At 35.3% G+C, this 20,914-nt stretch overlaps 3 protein-coding genes across 3 annotated transcripts; all 3 read left to right on the top strand.

The window, feature by feature from the left end:
* Positions 1–5,260: 5,260 nt before the first annotated feature.
* Positions 5,261–7,317, top strand: LOC104814673 (GDSL esterase/lipase At4g30140-like). Its single transcript, XM_010542846.2, has 5 exons — positions 5,261–5,589; positions 5,709–5,833; positions 6,099–6,323; positions 6,512–6,731; positions 6,968–7,317. Exons 1-5 carry the CDS (start codon positions 5,337–5,339, stop codon positions 7,165–7,167), a joined length of 1,023 nt encoding a protein of 340 aa, XP_010541148.1. The 5' UTR covers positions 5,261–5,336; the 3' UTR covers positions 7,168–7,317.
* A 4,098-nt stretch (positions 7,318–11,415) lies between these two features.
* Positions 11,416–14,860, top strand: LOC104814674 (GDSL esterase/lipase At4g30140-like). The gene is made up of 5 exons (XM_010542847.2): positions 11,416–11,782; positions 11,885–12,009; positions 13,233–13,454; positions 13,984–14,209; positions 14,478–14,860. The coding sequence occupies exons 1-5, from the start codon at positions 11,530–11,532 to the stop codon at positions 14,699–14,701; spliced, it is 1,050 nt and encodes a 349-aa protein (XP_010541149.1). The 5' UTR covers positions 11,416–11,529; the 3' UTR covers positions 14,702–14,860.
* A 2,867-nt stretch (positions 14,861–17,727) lies between these two features.
* On the top strand, positions 17,728–20,531 carry LOC104814671 (GDSL esterase/lipase At4g30140-like). Its single transcript, XM_010542843.2, has 5 exons — positions 17,728–18,067; positions 18,187–18,311; positions 18,702–18,926; positions 19,338–19,566; positions 20,170–20,531. Exons 1-5 carry the CDS (start codon positions 17,731–17,733, stop codon positions 20,391–20,393), a joined length of 1,140 nt encoding a protein of 379 aa, XP_010541145.1. The 5' UTR covers positions 17,728–17,730; the 3' UTR covers positions 20,394–20,531.
* The last annotated feature ends 383 nt before the right edge of the window (positions 20,532–20,914 follow it).

The raw sequence follows: 20,914 nt of genomic DNA, 5'->3' as shown, positions 1-20,914 counted from the left end.
AGAGTTTACCGACTAATCCCGGTGGACACTACAATTGGAAAAAAATCGACCGGCATAATACTGTGAGTGAATTTGGATGTGGCTTTGAGAATTTTATTTTTATTGATTTCGGAGTTTGTATGTTTTATGCAAATTTGATGATTGATTGGGGTTAAATTCGTAAATTTAATTGTCATTGTTGTAAGATAATTTTGAAATATAACAATAAAAATAATTTTAGTAATGAATCGATAAATATATAAACAAATAAATGAATAAATAAAATTCAAATGATTATTGAGAAACAAAATAATAATAAATAAAAATAAATAACAATAATATAAATAGTATAACCGGTAAATAAATGATATTTAAAGTTAGATTAAAACGGGTAGAATTGCATGACGTTAGCAATATACCGGATGGGTCCGGATATTGTGAAACGTATGATTGTAGTCGGGTAATCTTATAAATAATAAAATGATGATTGCATTTACTGAAGTCTTCGATGTATGATAATCAATCCGGATCGATTATCATACCGCGGTGACGTGTTTGTGATTGTGGCGATCTTCGTATCGCGCCACCGTTTTCTGATAAACGGTTATGGCATCCAGAGACTCACGCATTCGGGTTTGCGTGTGTCACTCGAATGCGTGACGAGGAAGTACGGTTCTTTGGCAACCGCGCCAACGTTCCATTGGCCATGGAACGGACTTCGGGTTTGCGTGTGTCACCCGTTGACTGGCAAATAAACCTGAGACCCGGGTAGTTGCGTGTGTCCCCCGGTGAGGTGGTACGGATATACTCTGAAAGATTTGAGCTCGAGTCTGATGAGTATTTTTCCGAGGCGGATGGTCGGCGAGGGGGAGTTAGCATAGAGCTGCTTCGCCCGGCAGTCGGCGGCATCGGGGATCGATGTCTGGAGTGGGTATGGGATGACCGGTACCGAGAGCCGTGATATCGGTGATCGATGAGGAGTATGAAGATCACTTGAGGTCCTCGCAAACGATTTTTGCTTGGGCTGTTGCGCCTCGTGTTCGACACAGGCATGAACGAGTTGTTGTATTTACCTACGTGTGATATACACGTAGAGACGATTGACGGACATTGTTTGAGAATGCTGATTGATTCAATGATGATTGATTTTATTGGAATATCCCGTCGCATGTATATGTATATTATTAACTATATTGCTTGGCCGTTTTCAATAAAAATAGAAATCTCGGGTTACACCCGAATTCCTCCCTAAGCACGTAGCTTAGGACGTTGTTATGCAACGTTTCAGGTCGTGAGCAGCAACAGTGACTGAGGCAGACACGGGACCCGGTGACAGCTAGACTTCCTCATCATGTATAATTATCTTTAACGCATTCTGTTTTCAAAAATAAAGAGTGGTGATCTTTGAACTTTTTGTGTTATAGTTTTCACACCACTTGTATTATGTACTGGTACCGTTCCAAGCGTGTGCGAACGTATTGATGTATTTTACAATGTCTTCCGCTGTATTATATTTAAAATGGATCGTTTTAACTTTCCCGCGAGTTTATATTTCGAAATTTTCCGATTGTGATTTTATTGTCCACGTGGCACAACCTGTAAGCGGGATACGGGGTTACGGGTGTCACAGCAGTGCTCTCATTACCGAAAGGTAAAGCTCCCGGCCCTGATGGTTTCTCGGCTGAGTTTTTCTCGCTTTGTTGGACTGTAGTGGGTTCAGATGTTATAGCTGCTGTGCGGGAATTCTTCGGTTCCAACACTATCCTAAAACAGTGGAACTCGACCTTGATTACTCTTATTCCTAAAGTCAAAACAGCATCCAGACTCAAGGAATATCGGCCAATTTCATGTTGTAACACCATCTACAAGGCAATCTCGCGCCTACTTGCTAAAAGACTAAAGACATTGCTTGGTTCCATCACTTGTCAAAACCAAACTGCCTTTATTCCTGGACGTTCATTACTTGAGAATGTATTGCTAGCGACGGAGCTCGTTTCTGGGTTTAATCGAAGTGGAAGATGCAGTCAAGCACTTATCAAGGTTGATTTATCCAAGGCCTTTGATAGTGTTCACTGGCAGTTTGTACTCAATATCTTGGAGGCTATACATCTCCCGCCTCGGTTCATTCTGTGGATTAAGGAGTGTCTCACCTCCCCTTCCTTCTCATTGTCTTTTAATGGAGAAACAGTGGGTTATTTCAAAGGGAAACGCGGCTTGCGTCAAGGGGATCCGCTATCACCCTATCTCTTTGTGCTTGTTATGGATGTATTATCCCGTCTTCTGAACAGGGCGGTGGAACAGGGTCGCATTATTCTTCCTCCAAGATGCAGGAATCCTCGAATTGCCAGCCTAATGTTTGCCGACGACATTTTGGTCTTTTCAGAATGTTCTACCAGTTCTCTTGCAGCGGTCATGGATACGTTGGCCTCCTTCTATGGGACCTCGGGTTTGCATCTGAACAAAGAGAAATCCTCTCTTTTTGTGGATGGAAATTCTGATACAATTGTTGCTGCCCTTGAAGCGGCTACTGGAATTACTCGTACTCAGCTGCCGGTGAGATATCTAGGTCTTCCGCTGTCAGGAAAACGCATCAATGATAGGGATTGTGCTGGTCTAAAAGACTCCATCAAGGCAAAGCTTTTCTCCTGGACTTCTCGGCATCTCTCTTTCGCCGGTAGATTACAACTAATACAGTCAGTCATCTACAGCATTATAAATTTTTGGTGCTCAGCTTTTATTCTTCCGCGTCACTGTATTAAGGAATTGGAGAGAATGTGCTCTGCTTTTCTCTGGTCAGGCACTCCTATAACGGCTAAGGGAGCTAAGGTGGCATGGAGCTCTGTCTGTACTCCGAAGGAATGCGGGGGTTTAGGGCTGCGAAGGGTGACTGATTGGAATACTATCCTGACACTCAAGCTTCTTTGGCTAATTTTTACCAAGAGTGGTTCGCTTTGGGTCGCATGGGTGAGACATCATTTAATCAAAGGGAAATCGTTGTGGGATCTCAAATCTAGTACCAAAGGAAGCTGGTTGTGGAGGAAGATCCTCAAGTTACGAGACACCGCTCGTCCATTTATCCGTTGCAGGGTGGGCGATGGGACCATATGCAGCTTCTGGTTTGACTCATGGCTCCCGCATGGACCACTCATCTCCTTCCTCGGCGAAGAAGGGCCTCGACTACTAGGTATTCCCCGTTACTCATCTGTTCGGGATGCTTGTTCTAATGATGGTTGGTCTTTCACTCATGTAAGGACTCAACGTATGGCTACGGTACTCAGCGGTCTCTCCATGTTGGACCTACCTTCCCGTTCAACCTCGCCGGATCTTTTCTACTGGTCTGCATCTCACATGGAAACTGATTGCAAGCCTTTTTCTACTGCCCTAGCTTGGAAGCTATTTTACTCGCCGCTTTGCTCGGTAGTATGGAAAAGATCGATCTGGTTTACTCATGCCATTCCGAAGCATGCGTTCACTTGCTGGCTGGCTATACGTAACAGGCTGCCGACAAGAAATCGTATCTCTTCTTGGTACCCAAACACGTTGCTGAGCTGTCCATTGTGCGATGAAGCAGATGAGACAGTCGACCATATGTTTTTTGTTTGTAATTTCCTCAGGCAAGTCTGGGCAATCTTGCTGAGGGGAAGCCCTGTGACTCAACTGCAGGCGACCTCCTTTGCCGACGCACTAACCTGGGTCGACTCTTGTTCTCCTAATCGTGCTATCAAACTGATCATCAACCTACTACTTCAGGCGACTGTCTACCTTTCATGGCGAGAGAGGAATCTTCGGCTCCATGAGCACACAGCTAGACCTCCGACAATCATTGCGAAGGAGATACTCAACACAACTCGAAGGCGTCTCTCATCTATCCCGCGGGACTGGTGCATGCGGAACTGCGCGGATTCGCTACTTACTCTCTGGTTTCGATATTTTGATTTGGTCTAATCGTTAGATCTTACTATCCTCCCCTGGGTATCTATCTCTGTCTGTACTGGCTTATTGCCATGGACCTCTGTATCGTTCTTTTGAAATAGAAAATATATTAACAGGAAAAAAAAAAAAAAAAAAAAAAAACACAACTGAGTTTAAACATCTCTGTAAAAACGTTACTTGAAGGTCTACGTATACGAGTCATGAAAGTTATTATGGATATAGATGTTACTATTATAGGTATATATATGATTATGGTTATTATGGGTATATATGATTTTCACTTTGGTAGCGAAAACAAACCCTACTTTGTTCTTCCGACAGCTTTCCCTAGTTGCTTTGGACAACAATTAATACACAAACTTTAATTTTAGCCAAAAAATACCTAACTCTCTACAAATAATCAACTAATATTTAAAATAATAAGAATCATAAAAAAAGATAACTTACTCAACCAATATTTATTATTTTAAATGGCTATATTTATTACATAGAAAAAGACATATTAACTCAATATTTTCTTATATATCTAAAAAAATATGACAAGAATATTATTTATTGTATAGATTCTAATTAGTTATTTTCAATATATTTATAAGAAATCTATATGATTAAGATATATATTAAAAAAACAAACGGCATATATTGTTTGCTAATATGAAGATATTTTTTTTTATTTGTTAGTTTATTTGGAAGAATGTAATCATATATTTTTTTTTCATGAAATTAAATATCTAGGTGTGTTTAACTTTTTAGTGATGCTTTATTTGTTTTCTTCTGTTAGAATATTTTTGTTTTTTAGAGTTTAGGGTCCAATACAAAATTTACATTTCTATACGGGTTATTAGATTACATTAATTTTTGTAAATAAAAGAGTTGTAATTGAAATTTGTTCAGATTTGAGAAGTAATTAAAACTACCCCATTTATACAACTCGCCTCTAATTCATAGGATTTCGACGTTCAATCTGATATTCTAATATACAAGTTACGTTTAATATAAATATTTACAATAATTCTAAAAAAAATAAAAACACTTCTGTACATAGAAACCAAACATTTTCCATAATCTTTGTATGTATTCCAATAGTATGGTAATTAATATAATGAAAATACATCTATAGCAATATTAAATACAATCAACCGAACACTTAATAAACCAAACAATTTCAAAGCATTTAACCTGATTAACACGTAACCATATATAAAATACATGCAATTCCCGTCCATGCATATTAACATTAATTAAGGGCGTGAATGAATAGAACTTGCCGAAACTAACGAGGCCTATATGCTGAATGGACTAATTGGGTCATCATTTTCACTATAAATAGCCCTTCAATCTTGTAATGGGTCGACGCATATCTCAAAAGATATTCCACGCTTTTCTTCTATACGTTCATCTTTCACAGTGAATTGAATTTGAAAATGGTTAAGGGAAGGCCAAAGGCAATGTCAGTTATGATCATCATAGCCACCGTAGCCACGGCCATGACCGATGCGGCAGCGCTTGCACAACAAGTGCCGTGTTACTTCGTGTTTGGAGACACTTTCTTTGACAACGGCAATAACAATGACTTGGTAACCAACGCAAAATCCAACTATCTACCTTATGGTATCGACTTTCCCAAGGGTCCGACCGGCCGGTTCACCAACGGTCGTACTATCCCCGATTTTCTCGGTTCGCCTCTAAATTTACAGATTCATAGCAAACGGTTTCCGGTTCACTTCCTTGTGTACCATTGTCAAATTACAAATGAAATTATATAATTTGATCTCTTTATATAATATATATTTCAGCTGGATTGCTGGGTTTCAAGGATTTGATCCCGCCCTTCGCCGGATCATCTCCTACACAAGCGCTCACCGGTCTAAATTATGCATCTGGAGCATCTGGAATCCTCGACAATTCCGGCAAAAACCTAGTAATGTTCGGAAAAAAAAAACTGATCACATGCATAGATAGATTTAATGTTTTTTTTTTTTGGTTAAATGTGAAATATATTAGTAAGAAGTATAATTACATGTCGGTGTTAACCGAATACAAAAGATAGGGTACCCATGATAAGTGAAAAAGAAACACAAAAACCCCATGTTGGGAAGTATAATTAGATAGATTTAATGTTCTTAATGTATCAACACCAAAACTATATATGAACCATATTTATTTGTGCTTTTGCTATTGAACAGGGCGATAACCTTAGTTTGAATAGACAGATAGGGAACCATTTCAGGGCGATCACAAGGGCCGGTGTGCCAAAGGAGAGGCTGAAGAAGTGTTTGTACACGATTAGCACCGGAAGCAGCGACTACGTCAACGACTACTTAGTGTCGCCTCCGTCCTTGAACGGTCTCTTGTTCACTCCCGACCAGTTCGCGCAGTTTCTCGTCCGTGTCTACTCTTTTCAATTGAAGGTACGTATAATCATATACATGCAGGGTTAGATATATGACCCAAACTTTGAAGAAAAAATATCCTAAATCGGGCTTCTATGTATTGTGCCGCTCATGCTTTTATGATAGAAAATAAAACGGATTCAAACAAATATCGATTGAAAAAATGAAACATATATATATATATATGTGTGTGTACATGCGTATAGGTTTTGTATATACTCGGAGCAAGGAAAGTTGCACTGTTTGGATTACCTAAACTCGGATGCGCACCAGGGCTTGTCACCCAAGGCGGCGGTTGCGATGAGAAGGCTAACTCCGCAGTCAAGTTGTTCAACACTAAACTCAGAGCTCTTGTCGACGATCTCAACAAAACCCTAGCCGGTGCCAAATTCACTTATGTCGATGCGTTCAACACCGCAGGGCTAGGTAACATATTAATAGTGGTTAATATATATGCAAATATATATATATATATATATATATATATATGCAAAGCTACCTTTTGTTTTTCCCGCATCCGAGTCCTTTTATTGGGACACATATCAGAGTATTTCAAAGGTTATTCTCTCAGCAAGTAAAAAGTATTCACGAGATTCACATAACATAATATTTATGAAAAACTATTTTCATTTGCTCCTTTTTTTCTGTGTAAAAATGTTCAGGGTTGAGGAACGAAAGCTGTTGCACGGTCCAGCCGGGGCAAATTCTATGTGTAGCGAACCAGCCGGTTTGTGCAAACCGGAACCAATACGCGTATTTTGATGCCTTCCACTTCACAGAGGTCGTATACTCAGTCGATGCGAAGTCTGCCTTCACCGGCCAAACCGCTTCTCCGTACAGCATCGCCGCACTTGCTAGTTGATAAGCCCACCTACATATATATATATATATATATGATGGACTGTAACATATCTACTAAAATAAAAATAAAAAAGCTACAAGTGGCCGTACTGTAATAAAATGCAAAAGCTAAGGTATTATGGATAATAAAGGTATGATATCTACTCGAATATTTGCTTTCGTAAGTCCATTCTATAAACTGAGAAATGGAAGCACAACTGAAATGGCATTCATATATGAACCGATTCTTTCCGTACTATCCATAAAACCATACACTCTAGGGTTGAAAACTCGGAAAGAGAGACTTATAATTTATTTTGAAACAGTACCGAGCAAATTAAGTTGATGTATTATGTAGCTTTTATAGCCCAAAATAAACGGACTCAGACACATTTAGATTGAAAAATATGTATGTGTGTACACATAGGTTTTGTATGCCCTCGGTACGGAAGTAAAACGGGCCATCTAGACCCGGATCAATCCGAGTAAGCCCGTTTTAGCCTCAGTTAGGTTGCACCTCGTATATATATATAAAGTTACTTCTTGAAGTCCTCCTGGTTTGGTTTCTATAAGGTAGTATATATCTCCGATTTTACGCACTCGCTCGTCACTTTCTTGATCATACATGGTAGTGCTTTCAGAATTAAGTTGGAACCGTTCTTTTTATATATATAATTCCGAAAATTTATTGGACCTGTGATCAAACTACATCTTTCAAAGAATTAGAGAAATTCAAGTGAATTTTCCTCACTAAATGGAGACTAGAATCTGGGTCGGAAAGGAGTTATGGCTCATCCTTTACAAGTTGAGGAGGTTGAAACAATAAAAATTTTTATTTATCTAATCGCGAGAAAGACTATCTCTAACCATCCAATCTTGGGTAAGTCGGGAGTGTTCTTACCTTTTTAGATAATAAAATTTTCATATTTTATTTTGTTACATAATTCCTATTTCATTCAGAATTTTTCATTTTATACAAAGGTTTGATTTTGTGCCATATGACTTCTTGCTATTAATAAACCATTTTTTAATCAAATCGAGTTAGTTATCGTAAAAAATGTGTTTATCCGCCAATAGGAAGCCCGAACCAGGGCGAATAAATAGTTCCTCGATATTCTAAATTCATTGTCCATATTAAACCTGAAACCCGACTCCACCCGAGGTGGAGAGTTTACATTTGGTTCAATTTGATTTAAATTTAACTAATAAAATTATTTCTAAGTTTTCGAAATCATATTTATTTTTTGGTGTAAATTCGATATTTAATTCTTATTTTTTCGATTTTGGAATAAATATAATAATTCAATTTTTAGTACAATTTTTATATCATTTTAAATGACAATATTTGTTAGAAAAAGAAAGATTTACTCCATATTTTCTTATATATCGAAACAAATATGATAAGAATAATACTTAATTGATATATTATATTTAGCTATTTTATAGAAGATAATATTGCATATATAGATTGCGTAAATCGTGTCATGGAGATTGTGTATCTCCTAAAGATATTATCTCTCCCGGAGTCTCAGGGATTTCCCATGTGCATATATATATATATATACAATACTCTCATAGATACAATATAGTCATATGTACGAACTCTATTTTGGTTATCTTTTTCCATTTAAATCGAATATATTATTTATTTTGCGAGGTCTCTTACAAACCCACTCTGAGAAAATGAAAGCAATCTTTAATTTTATTATTAAATAACTAAATCTAAAATCATGAAAATTAATGAAAAAATAACAATCGTTTCAAAATTTATTTTTATGATTAATTTATTATTAATTCTAATTTAAATTTGAAAAATAAGTGAATCTTTAAATTGATTTCATATTTCTCCAAATATATCAATTTTTAAAATTATATATTTAAAATACTTAAAAGTCAAATATATCAATAGAGTGATTACGTAGGGATGTCAATTAAATCCGGAGCCCGAAATTCGACCCGAATCCGCCCGAGAATAATAAGGACATGGGCCTAAAAAGTATAGGCTCATTAAATTTCGGGCTTTCGGACTTCGGGTTAAATGGGTTGCGGGCCAGTCAGGCCGGGCCGGTCGGGTCTAGTGCCGGGCTTGAGGCCCATTAATTTTTTTTTCTAACTTTTTTCTAAACCAAAGTTTTAACTCTCTATAATTATCTTAACTTCTTTTTAACCATATTATATCATATATTGGATAATCTTCTTTTGTATTATTTTTTTTACCAAATCAAACCTAATACTTACTATTTGATAATATTTTTTTGTTTTATATTTTTTTTCTCACTCTATATTAGTTTTGTTTCGTACTAGTGGGTTGGATTTTGTTCTTCGATGCGCATAAACAAATATATGTGCTAGATTTATATATGTGTATCTTTTAACCAAATAACGAAGCTTTATCTTGATTCCAATTAACACTTTTTAAAGTGACGGAAACTTTTATTTTTAAAACAATATTACATCATATATATATATATCAATTTATGTTTTTGAAAGCGTATAAACTTTCAAACATATATATTTTTAAACCTTTGTTTGCATATGAATATATTGATTTTTTTCTACGTGTTTCAAATTAATTACATCATATAATATCTTTTTAATACTATGTTTGCTTTTTTTTTTTAATATTTTACATTATTATTATTATCGTAAGAAAAAAATATTTTTATTTGATAAAAAACCCGAAGCCCGGTCCGAACCCGCCCGAAGCCCTATAGGGCCGGGCTCCGGGCCATCGATCCTAGATCCGAAAAATAAATGGGCGGGCCGACCCGGCCCGAAAAATTCCATGCCCGAATTGAACCCGCCCGATTCCGGCCCGGCCCGTCCATTTTACACCCCTTACGAACCAAATGATCTTTAAAAAAATATTATTTTTATTAATATTTACCAACAGTTTATTTATGGTTTAATCCTGCAAAAAAACCCAAACTTATTAAAATGTTCCATATAAAACCCTCAATTTATAGTCTCCCACAAAAAATCCTAAATTTAGCAAAAACTTCTACAAAAATTAAAGACGTGATTTTCTTCTATATAAAGTCTTTAAATTGTTTGATAAAAAATAATGATGATGTGGTCGATGCATCGTGGACATGACACCGACTGAGTTATCACGTCAACACCACACCATCAATTTAAAAATTAAAATATAAAAATAAAATTAAAATACATACACATATATATACATATATATATATATACGTCCATACAATCATATAGATATATATATATATGTGCATGTATATATATGCATATATATATATAAATCTATATATATTTATATATATATATATGCATGTGTATATATATATATATGTGTGTATGTATGTATGTATATAGGTGTGATATATATATATTTATATTTTAATTTTAAATTGATGATGTGGTGCTGATGTGCTAACTCAATTAGCGTCATGTCAGCAATACGTCGTGCCACATCATCAATATTTTTGGTCAAATACGTCAAAAGTTCTATATGGAAGAAAATGATAAATTTCTAATTTTTGTGAAAGTTTTTGTCATATTCAGAATTTTTGTGAGAGATTGTGAGTTGAAGATTTTATATAGAATATTTAAGTAAGTTTAAATTTTTTGTGGAATTAATCCGTTTATTTATAATCGATAGCATAACTAATAAAAATTTTATTTTAGAAACTTTCAGTGTATATTTGATATTTTATATAAGTATAACAAACTTGTACATGTATTGGATTATAAATACTTGTACCATTGTTAAATGATATTCGAAAAAAATATAGTATTCGAGAGAAAGTCTCCAATTCAGTTGAAAAATGACTAGGAGGTTAAATTTCTCCTAAGATCTGAACTTCCTTTGAATCGATTAGTTTCGGATGGTTTATCTATTACGCGTGATTTGTCATCGGTTATTACATGAAATCGAAAGATTTGTCGAGTCCGGCCCGAGGACTATGAAACACTATCCGGCCCAAACGTCACCGTATAAAAAAAATATATAATATTTGAGATTTTTTTAATTTTAATTTTAATATTTATTTATAATCTTTGTAATATATCGACTGAAGACTCGACAAATCTTGAGACGGCACGGTTCTCTATATTAGGCACGTGAATGACATTAGGACTTGCCATTGCCGAAACTAATGAGGCCTATATGCTGACACGTATTCTCCGATACAACAACCAGCCAGCTAACCATATCTGCGTTCTGGTGAGATCTTTATTGGCTTCATTATTTTGTCCCGTACCCAAGAAAAAGTGTTTTTAATTCTTGTCCGAAAAAAAAAAAAAAAAAACCCAACTAACTTGGTCATCATTTTCCCTTTAAAGAACCCCTGCAATCTTGCAGTATCTTCCAAGTTTTTCTACTCTACGTTTTATCTTTCACAGTGAATTGAATCTGAAAATGGTTCAGGGTCCGCCACAGGCAACGTCGGTGATGATCATCATAGCCACCGTTGTCACGGCCATGGCCGGTGCGGTGGCGCGTGCACAGCAAGTTCCGTGTTACTTCTCGTTTGGAGACACTTTCTTCGAAAACGGTAACAACAATGACTTGGTGACCGGCGCAAAATCCAACTACCCACCTTACGGTATTGACTTTCCCAATGGTCCGACCGGCCGGTTCACCAACGGTCGCACTATCCCCGATTTCCTCGGTGAGTCTCTACATTCACAAGCCGGTTCCCGGATTACTTCTCTGTGCACCATTGCCAAATGAAAGTACATAACTTGATCTCTGTATATAATATATATTTCAGCTGGATTTCTGGGTTTCAAGGATTATATCCCGCCCTTCGCCGGATCATCTCCGACACAGGTGTTCACCGGTCTGAATTATGCGTCTGGAGCATCTGGAATCCTCGACGATTCCGGCAGAAACCTGGTAAACTTCCATAAAAATAAACAAGAAAAATGATCACATGACCAATCATATAGATTTAGTTAGTGGTGTCAAATTGGGTTGGATTTAGTCGTTAACCCAACCACAACCCAATCATAATTATATTTTGGTTAACTATTCGGTCAGGGTTTAACGGTTTTTAACCCATTTAAACCATCGGCTTAATGAATCAGCCCAATTAACCCAATCTACAATAACCATTTTAATTTTAATTTTAATTCAAAATCTTAAATTTAGGAACCCTAATTCTCTAACCTTTCGAACAACAACAGTTTCTTCATTCTCTTTCCAACAACCGACAATGCGATTCAGTTTTTTTTTACTTCTTTGACGTATCTTTCACCATTAACAACCAGGTCAGAACTCTCTCTTTACTTCGTTTTTTACGTCTTCTGCTTTCCGTTCTTCCGTCGATTTCACGACTTTCTCGATGTGGAATGTGATTTCTCTGTATATTTGAAGGTACGATTCGGGTATGGTGAGTGCATTGTGGCGATCACATTTGAAAACCCTATCGACCATGTTTTACCTTTTAAGTTTTCTGTTTGTTTCCCGAGAAAATTTTGGAATATAAAGAAATGGTTTCTAGTTTCCGTTGCCACCAAATTCAGATCCGTAAGTTTGAAAACTTCAGAAAATTTTCTTTGTACTTTTTTTCTTTTGGATATGATCCATTTTAATGGAATTCAATTTTTTTTTTTTTAAAAAGGAACGTTATTCACCAATTTTGTTTTGAATTTCTTTGTCAAAGCATTAAAAGTGTACGTTTGCTTCATTTTAAAGTCTGGATTGCGTTTGCGAGTGGGATTCTTGATCTGACATGGGGTATTTTCATTTTCTTATAATGACCCGTTTTCAAGTGTGATGTATAAAAATATTATTTATTTTATTTTATAATGATCAGATTACTTTTTTCAATTATATATTATTTTATTTATAATTTGAACCGAGCACTAAAACCTTGGAACATGGTATTTATTGCGTTGTATAAAAATATTCCTCTTAATTTAATTCATAGCAAATCTAAATATATAATTAACGTATAAAAATTAAATGGGTCTATTGGGTTTGCCCTAACCCATGTAATTATTGGTATTGGGTTGGCCCAGCCCAAACCAAAAAGTCATCTGACTCAAATGGGCTCCACCCAAGTGGGCTGCACAAGCCCTAATTCACATGTATGAACCGTATCTCTTATGATGCAGGGCGACAACCTAAGTATGAACAGACAGATAGGGAACCACTTGGAAGCTACCACGAGGGCCGGAGTACCAGAGGACCGGCTGAAGCAGTGTTTGTACACGATCAGCACCGGAAGCAGCGATTACGTCAACAACTACTTAATGTCTCCGTCGTTGAACAGTCAGTTGTTCACTCCCGACCAGTTCGCCGAGTTTCTCATCCAAATCTACGCTTCCCAACTGAAGGTACGTAATCGTATATATGTAGGGTTAGATTTATATGACCAAACTTATAAAGAAATCCTAAATTGGGTTCAGTTCGGTTCGGTTTTCGGTTTTCGTGTCTAATAATTCAAACAATTTCGATTGAAATAAACATATATGCGTATGTGAAACTGATAGTATAATCCGAGTGGTGTGGCTTGGTGGTTGGGTTCGAGTATATATATGTCGCCTTGCTAAAGAACAAGATGAGACGCAGAGTTGGTTTTGGAGCTCATACATGCTCGTGCATTCGATAGTCAAACGATCCATTTGCTAATATGAACTTAGAATTTGCATTGTTGTTGCCCTTCACATGGTAAGTGGGAGATGAAAGTAAATGTTTTGGTTACGTTTCTTCTTTAAAATCGCTTTAATTGAATGTCTTTTTTTGAATGAAAACGTAATATCTTCTACTATAAACGAACAGAAGGATTCAATAACGTAATCAATCAGCGTACATATTAGATTCTAAATTCTGAATGTGTGTGTATATATATATGTCTACGTATAGATTTTGTATATACTCGGGGCAAGGAAAGTTGCACTGTTTGGGTTACCGAAACTGGGATGCGCGCCAGGGCTAGTCGCCCAACAAAGTGGCGGAGGCTGCAACGAGGATGCCAACTCTGCGGTCAATCTATTCAACAACAAGCTCATAGCTTATGTCAATGATGTCAACAAAACCCTAACTGATGCCAAATTCACTTACGTCGATGTGTTCAACACTGGACCGTCAGGTAACCTATTTACCATGAAATTTGATTATAAAAAAGTTTATTTGCAATCTATGCTAAAAAAAAATAGACTTTGCATACAACAATTGTTTTTCGAAAATTTCTTCTACCAATAATTTTTCTCTTCTTTCCATTTCTCTTGTCAACCCTATGTACTAATCAAGTTTTTGTTTTTTCTCTTATCTAATAAAAAGCATTAATGAGATTTCGTGAAAATTATTTATGAGAAATTATATTCATTAACGCTTTTTTTCTGTGTAAAAATGTTCAGGATTGAGGAACGATAGCTGTTGCACGGTCGAACCGGGACAAATTCTATGTGCAGCGAACCAGCCGGTTTGTGAAAACCGGAAAGAATACGCGTATTTTGACGCCTTCCACTTCACCGAGGTCGTATACTCGGCCGTTGCAGAGTCTGCCTTCACCGGCCAAATCGCTTCTCCGTACAGCATTGCCGAACTTGTTGGAGTTAGTAAGCCATCTATGTATGAATGATTTGTTGTTATGTGAAATAATGGACTGTATCATATATAATAAAAAATCTATATTTATAAAAAGTTACGATGTTGCAGATGTTACGAGTCTCGAGTCTACCGTGTTGTAATAAAATGTGAAAGCTATAATAATAAAGGTACGATTAGTGGTTTTTTTGCACGCCCATTCATGTAAATGAGCACGCATATATTTAGTTTTAACCCTAAGTGTGTGTAAATATCTTCATAGAAGCATTTCTTGAAGATCTCTATACAAACCTCTTCTCTCACACCGACAGCGAGACAGAATTAGGTCGATCGAAAAACCGATAGGTTTAATCACAATCTCCTGTAATCGCATGTATGAGATTTATAATCATACCTCCGTCTATGTTTTGGTAGAAATTTATAACGTTTTGTTAAAAATACCAAAATAGCCTCGTTTTTTAAAATATTACTATTATAATAAAATCATATATTTTTTTAGTAATTTACACAAAATAACAATCGTAACATTGTCAACAAGTAATTTTTTTTGTAACAGTTAATCAATCAATTAGCGTCAATCGTCACGATTGCCAAAAGGCGTAATAAAAACTCCTACAAGTTATCTCAGATGAAACTTTACAAGCCAAAGCGTGGCAGAATTGGTAGATGGATATTTGTAAAAAGAGTTTCATTTCCGGTTCGAATCCACCGCGATACAAATTTACAAAAAAAAAAATTAAACCCTACAATGGGTTGAATCTTTGTATGAAATTATAATAGAGAAATTTTGAGCAAATGTATAAATTTTAGAGAGAGATTGGAAACGTATACCTTTTTTTCAATCATTTGCAAACTATATCTTTGTATGAAATTTTATCAAAAATAATTTCGATTTTATTCTCTAATTTCTATTGTCATTTAATTTATTTTCTAATTTCTATTGTCATTTAATATCCCGAAAAATCTTCTCGATGAAAAATGTTTTTTAGGAAGGAAAAGGTTTGAGAAGATGAAACTATTTCATCTGAAAAACCTGTTTCCTTTGAGAACTCTTCAGTCTTCACGATAAAATTGTTTCATCCGGAAGAGTTTATTTTTGTCCGTGAACTTTTCAGGATGACGTTGTTTCGTTCGGGAGAATCTATTTTCGTCCGAAATTTTTTTCGTATGAAACTGTTTCGTCCGAAAAAATCTGTTTTCTTCTGAAAAACTCTTCAAGACGGAATTATTTCGTGCCAAAATGCATTTTTCTGTCTTGAAATCTCTTCGATGAATTTTTTTTGCAAATTTTATAATGTATAAATTATTCGTGATATTAATTAAAAAAGTATAGTATACAAACACCTCCATCTAACTATTTAAGATATTTTTCATAATTATTTTAAAAAATTAATATATATATAACAAAAAATAAATAAAAGTATACGAATTATATATTTACGATATATTAATTTTGTGAAAATTAATAATAATATATTTTTATACTAATATCTATATAAATTCCATTTATTTAGTTATATCTTTTTATATTTTATTGATAACAATGGGCATGTTTTCCTATGGCGTTCACGTGAACGAACGCCATTAAAAAACATTTATACGTGGTCCTGCCATCTTCCTCATCTTCTTCTTTGTAAATTTGTTGTTGCTCTTCGTTCGCCTTTGTCTTCTTCTCCTCCACTCTCAGAGGCCCATGAGCGTCTATGGCCGCATCTGGGGATGTCGCTTCGCCTCCATTAAACTTCTGACATGGCAGACGTGGCGTCTAGTCTTATTTTCCCAAAATATCGCTTTATTTAATATTTTTTATATTAAAGAATCTTTTAATATTTAAATATTTAAATTTTATATTAAAATATCATTTATTTGATCATTTTGAATAGTATTATTAAAATATGTTATATTTTTTCTATTCCATAGAGGTGCTATAAATATCTGAATTTTTACAAAATTCTCAAATAAATACCTAAATTATAAAATTACCAAATAAATACCTAAATTTTTTAAAACTTCCATATAAATACCATTTTTTTTAAAAAATTTATCAAATAAAACAACATTCGTTGACGACTAAGTCATCAATTATCGACGGATTCCGTTATAAATTTAACGCTGTTAATAAATTTTGGTTTCATTTGGTAAATTTTTAAAAGTTTGGGTATTTATATAGAAGTTTCGAAAAATTTAGATATTTATTTGGAAATTTTATAGTTTAAATATTTATTTAGAAATGTTGTAAAAATTTAGTTATTTATATGCGATTTTTCCGATATATATAATGGATTTTAGGTTCCAAGTACATATTTAATGATAAAATGAAATAAAAAGGACCGACCAGATTTATATTTCCAAGTACATATGCTTTCGGCGTCAATCTGACTTAATTAGGTTCGTCCATACACATGCACACTAATTTAATGATGCTGTTTCTCAAATGAAAGAGTTGTAATGGAAGTTTGTTCGCCTTGGAGAAGCAATTAAAAACCACAGCATTTATTTTTTTTGGTAAAGTTTGGCCCGGTGGGATTCACTAATTTATAGGATTTCTACGTTCAATATGATATTCTAATATATAAGGTTCGTTTAATATAAATATTTACTACAATTCGAGACAACATAGATATAAACAAAATACTTCTGTATATATAAACCGAATATTCTATAATGCTTGTATATATATTCCTCTAGTATCGAAAGCATATGGATGGTAATTAATATAAAGAAAATATATCTATAGCAAAAGTACGCTCAAAAACCATTAATAAATCAAACATTTTCCTCAAAAAAATGAAATAATAAATCACATAAAACTAGTAAGAATTTACGTGCATGCAATTCCCATCCATGCATGGGTGAATGGATAGAACTATCCGAATCTAACCATGCGTATGCTGACACGTGTTTCTCAATCCAACCACTCAAACTATTTCTGTTGTTATCGTAAGAGCATGGATTAATAGAAAACACGTTTTAAATGCATGTCCGAAAAGAACAAAAAAAAAAAAAAAGGAATCCGAGGAATTGGGTAATCATTTTCACTATAAATAGCCCTTCGATCTTGTGATGGGACGAAGCATACCTCAAAAGATATTCCAAGTTTTTCTTCTATACGTGTTTGTCTGTGAATTTCACAGTGAATTGAATCTGAAAATGGTCAAGGGAGTGGCAAAGGCAATGTCGGTTGTGATCATAGCCACCGTAGTCATGGCCATGGCGGGTGCGGCGGCGCGTGCTCAGAAGGTGCCGTGTTACTTCGTGTTCGGAGACTCCTTCTCGGACAGCGGCAATAACAATAACTTGCTAAACCAAATAAGAGTCAACTATCTACCTTACGGTATTGACTTTCCCAAGGGCCCGACCGGCCGGTACACCAACGGCCGCACTATTCCCGATTTCCTTGGTCCGTCTTTATATTCACAGATTCGTAGCAAACCGGTTCCCGATTTACTTTTTGCTGTCTTTGCCAAAACAAATGAAAAGTATATAACTTGTTCTCTTTTTACATAATATATATTTCAGCTGAATTTATGGGTTTCACGGATTATATCCCGCCATTCGCCGAAATATCTCAGACTCAAGTGTCTTCCGGCGTAAATTATGCGTCTGGAGGATCCGGAATCCTCGACGAATCCGGCAAACAAGCGGTAAAGTTCCAAAACAAAAAGAAAAAAAAAATGACCACGTGACCAATGGCAATGGATTTAGTATGTTAGAAACCGAATTTATAAGTGTTTTTTGTGCTACGTTTCATATGGTAAAAAATATATATATCAAGAATAATCCCATTATATATTATCTGAAGTTTCTTAGGACGTGATCTCGTAATTGGTTATTTGAAACCTGAATCTTGATCTATTAGCTATAACTTCATGGATGTCCTCATCGTTTCTGCAAGGCATGTTTAATATTGGACAAGTTTTGTCCTTGCTGCCATGAATGCCCTCATCAAATTACTCGTATCTTCCCAATGTTCATAATATATAACACTAACTTTTTTTTAATCAATATCTAAATGCTTCTTCTGGTGATAACAGGGCGATAACATCGAGTTTAATAGACAGATACAAAATCATTTGACGGCGATAACGTGGGCCTCCGTACCGAAGCAACGATTGAATCAGTGTTTGTACACGGTGTACATCGGAACCAACGATTACCTGAACAACTACTTCATGTCGCCGCCGTTCCAGTCCGGTCTCCTCTTCACTCCCGACGAGTTCGCCGACATTCTCATCGCACGATACGCTTCTCACTTGAAGGTGCGTAATAGGGTTTGATATAACCAAACTGAAAAATCAAATTTTGGGTTTCGGTTCGGTTTCTATGTCTAATTCTCTATGCATGAAAACATATACGTAAGATATATATATTAGACCAATAGTCACACCATATTAAATATGTTGAAGAAAACAACTTAACTGAAACCACATATACGTAAGATATATATTAGACCAATAGCCACAAAGAAAATTAAATGACTTGGGGAGATTTAGTAATTAAACCGATTCTTTTTTTACTATCCACAAAACCTTAATTAAATTCTAGAGTCATAACCCCGAGAAGAGACTTATAATTTACCTTGAAACAGTACTTATAACCCAAAATAAGCATATTCAAACAGATTTAGATTGAATAAACGAACATGTGTGTATGTATGTGTGTACACATAGGTTTTGTATGTCCTCGGAGCAAGGAAAGTCGCACTGTTTGGACTATCGAAACTCGGTTGCATTCCAACGAGAGTCGCCACCCGAGGTGGCTGTGACGAGGATGTTAATGCAGCAGTCGAGCTATTCAACAGCAGGCTCAGAGCTCTGGTCGACGATCTCAACCAAAGCCTCGTCGGTGCCAAATTCACTTACGTCGATATGTTCAACACTCCAATTCCCGCCTCCTTAGGTAACGTATTAAGATCACAAGAATCGTGGAATAATACCTCCTCTCATTTACTGAGCAAATTAATATATATAAATATTTTATTTTATTTTTTATTTAATTTTCTAACATGGTGGCTGGGATGACATGATATACTAGTTAAATTTTCGGTTTGCCATATCAGACGTCGGTGATGTTTTTCGTCGACTTTCAGGGGAGTTGGTTGAAATTTGGCAAGATTTCGATATTTCATTTCTATTTGGCACGATAGAAAACTTTATAATTGTTTAGTATATATTTGATTTGGGATTTTTACAAATTTGGATATTTTATAAGAGATATTTCCTATATATATAAATATGAATCCAGATTGAAATAGTGAAAATTATAAATGTATTATATTCATGTTTATCTCTAACAACATATTGTATTTATTTATAATAATATTCGTTTATATCTCTATTCTAAACGCATTAAAGTAATACCATGGTAACTGGTTATAAAAAAAAATTAAAAAACATGCAAATTTGAAAGTAAATTGTCTATATTATAAAGATTATTCTGTCTCGATAATATATCTTATGTTTTTCTCTCATATCTGATTATATTTATTATAAAAATGTTTAGGGTTGAGGAACGAGAGTTGTTGCACGACCCAACCGCCACAGGGTCTATGTGTACCGAACCAACCGGTTCTTGAAGATCGGTCCAAATGCGCGTATTGGGATGGCGTCCACGATACAGAGATCGTAAACTTAGTCGTGGCAGAGTCTGCCTTCACCGGCCAAACCGCTTCTCCGTACAGTATTGCCACACTCACCGGCCAAACCGCTTCTCCGTACAGTATATGAAGAACGTGAAATAATGGACTGTAACATATAACTAAAATGCAAAAGCTATGATATTATATATATTAAAAGTCCAGAGTAGACCGTACTGTAATAAAATGCTATTTATGGATAATAAAGGTATGACTTCGACTCTTAATATTTGACTCCGAAGAAAGATATTTCATCATTAGAGGTCTAGAATATATTCTATTTAAACTTTTTTTTGTTAACGTTAAATCTTATATATATAAATGATGTTATAATAGAGATTACCAATGGTAATAGAGATATTAAAATTCATCATAATAAACAAAACAAGCAAAACAAAGAAGAATGAAAGTTAAATAATAAGTCATACCCAAGCTTGGGTGGTCTAGTGGAGAAAAAACATGCAGAGCATGCTCTCACCCTGGGTTCAAATTCAAGCGTGGGGAGGAACATTCACCTGGATTTCTCCGGTCTTCTGTGAGATGTAGTCGGATCAAATACCCGGTGAACTTCCGAATTATCCAAAAAAAAAAAGTCAAAGTGCATAAAGTGAG

This window comes from Tarenaya hassleriana, unplaced genomic scaffold (assembly GCF_000463585.1).
Source record: "Tarenaya hassleriana unplaced genomic scaffold, ASM46358v1 Cleome21, whole genome shotgun sequence".
In the NCBI taxonomy this organism is placed as follows: Eukaryota; Viridiplantae; Streptophyta; class Magnoliopsida; order Brassicales; family Cleomaceae; genus Tarenaya; species Tarenaya hassleriana.
The sequence above is the reverse complement of the archived record's forward strand: the minus strand, read 5'-3'. Positions and strand labels throughout refer to the sequence as shown.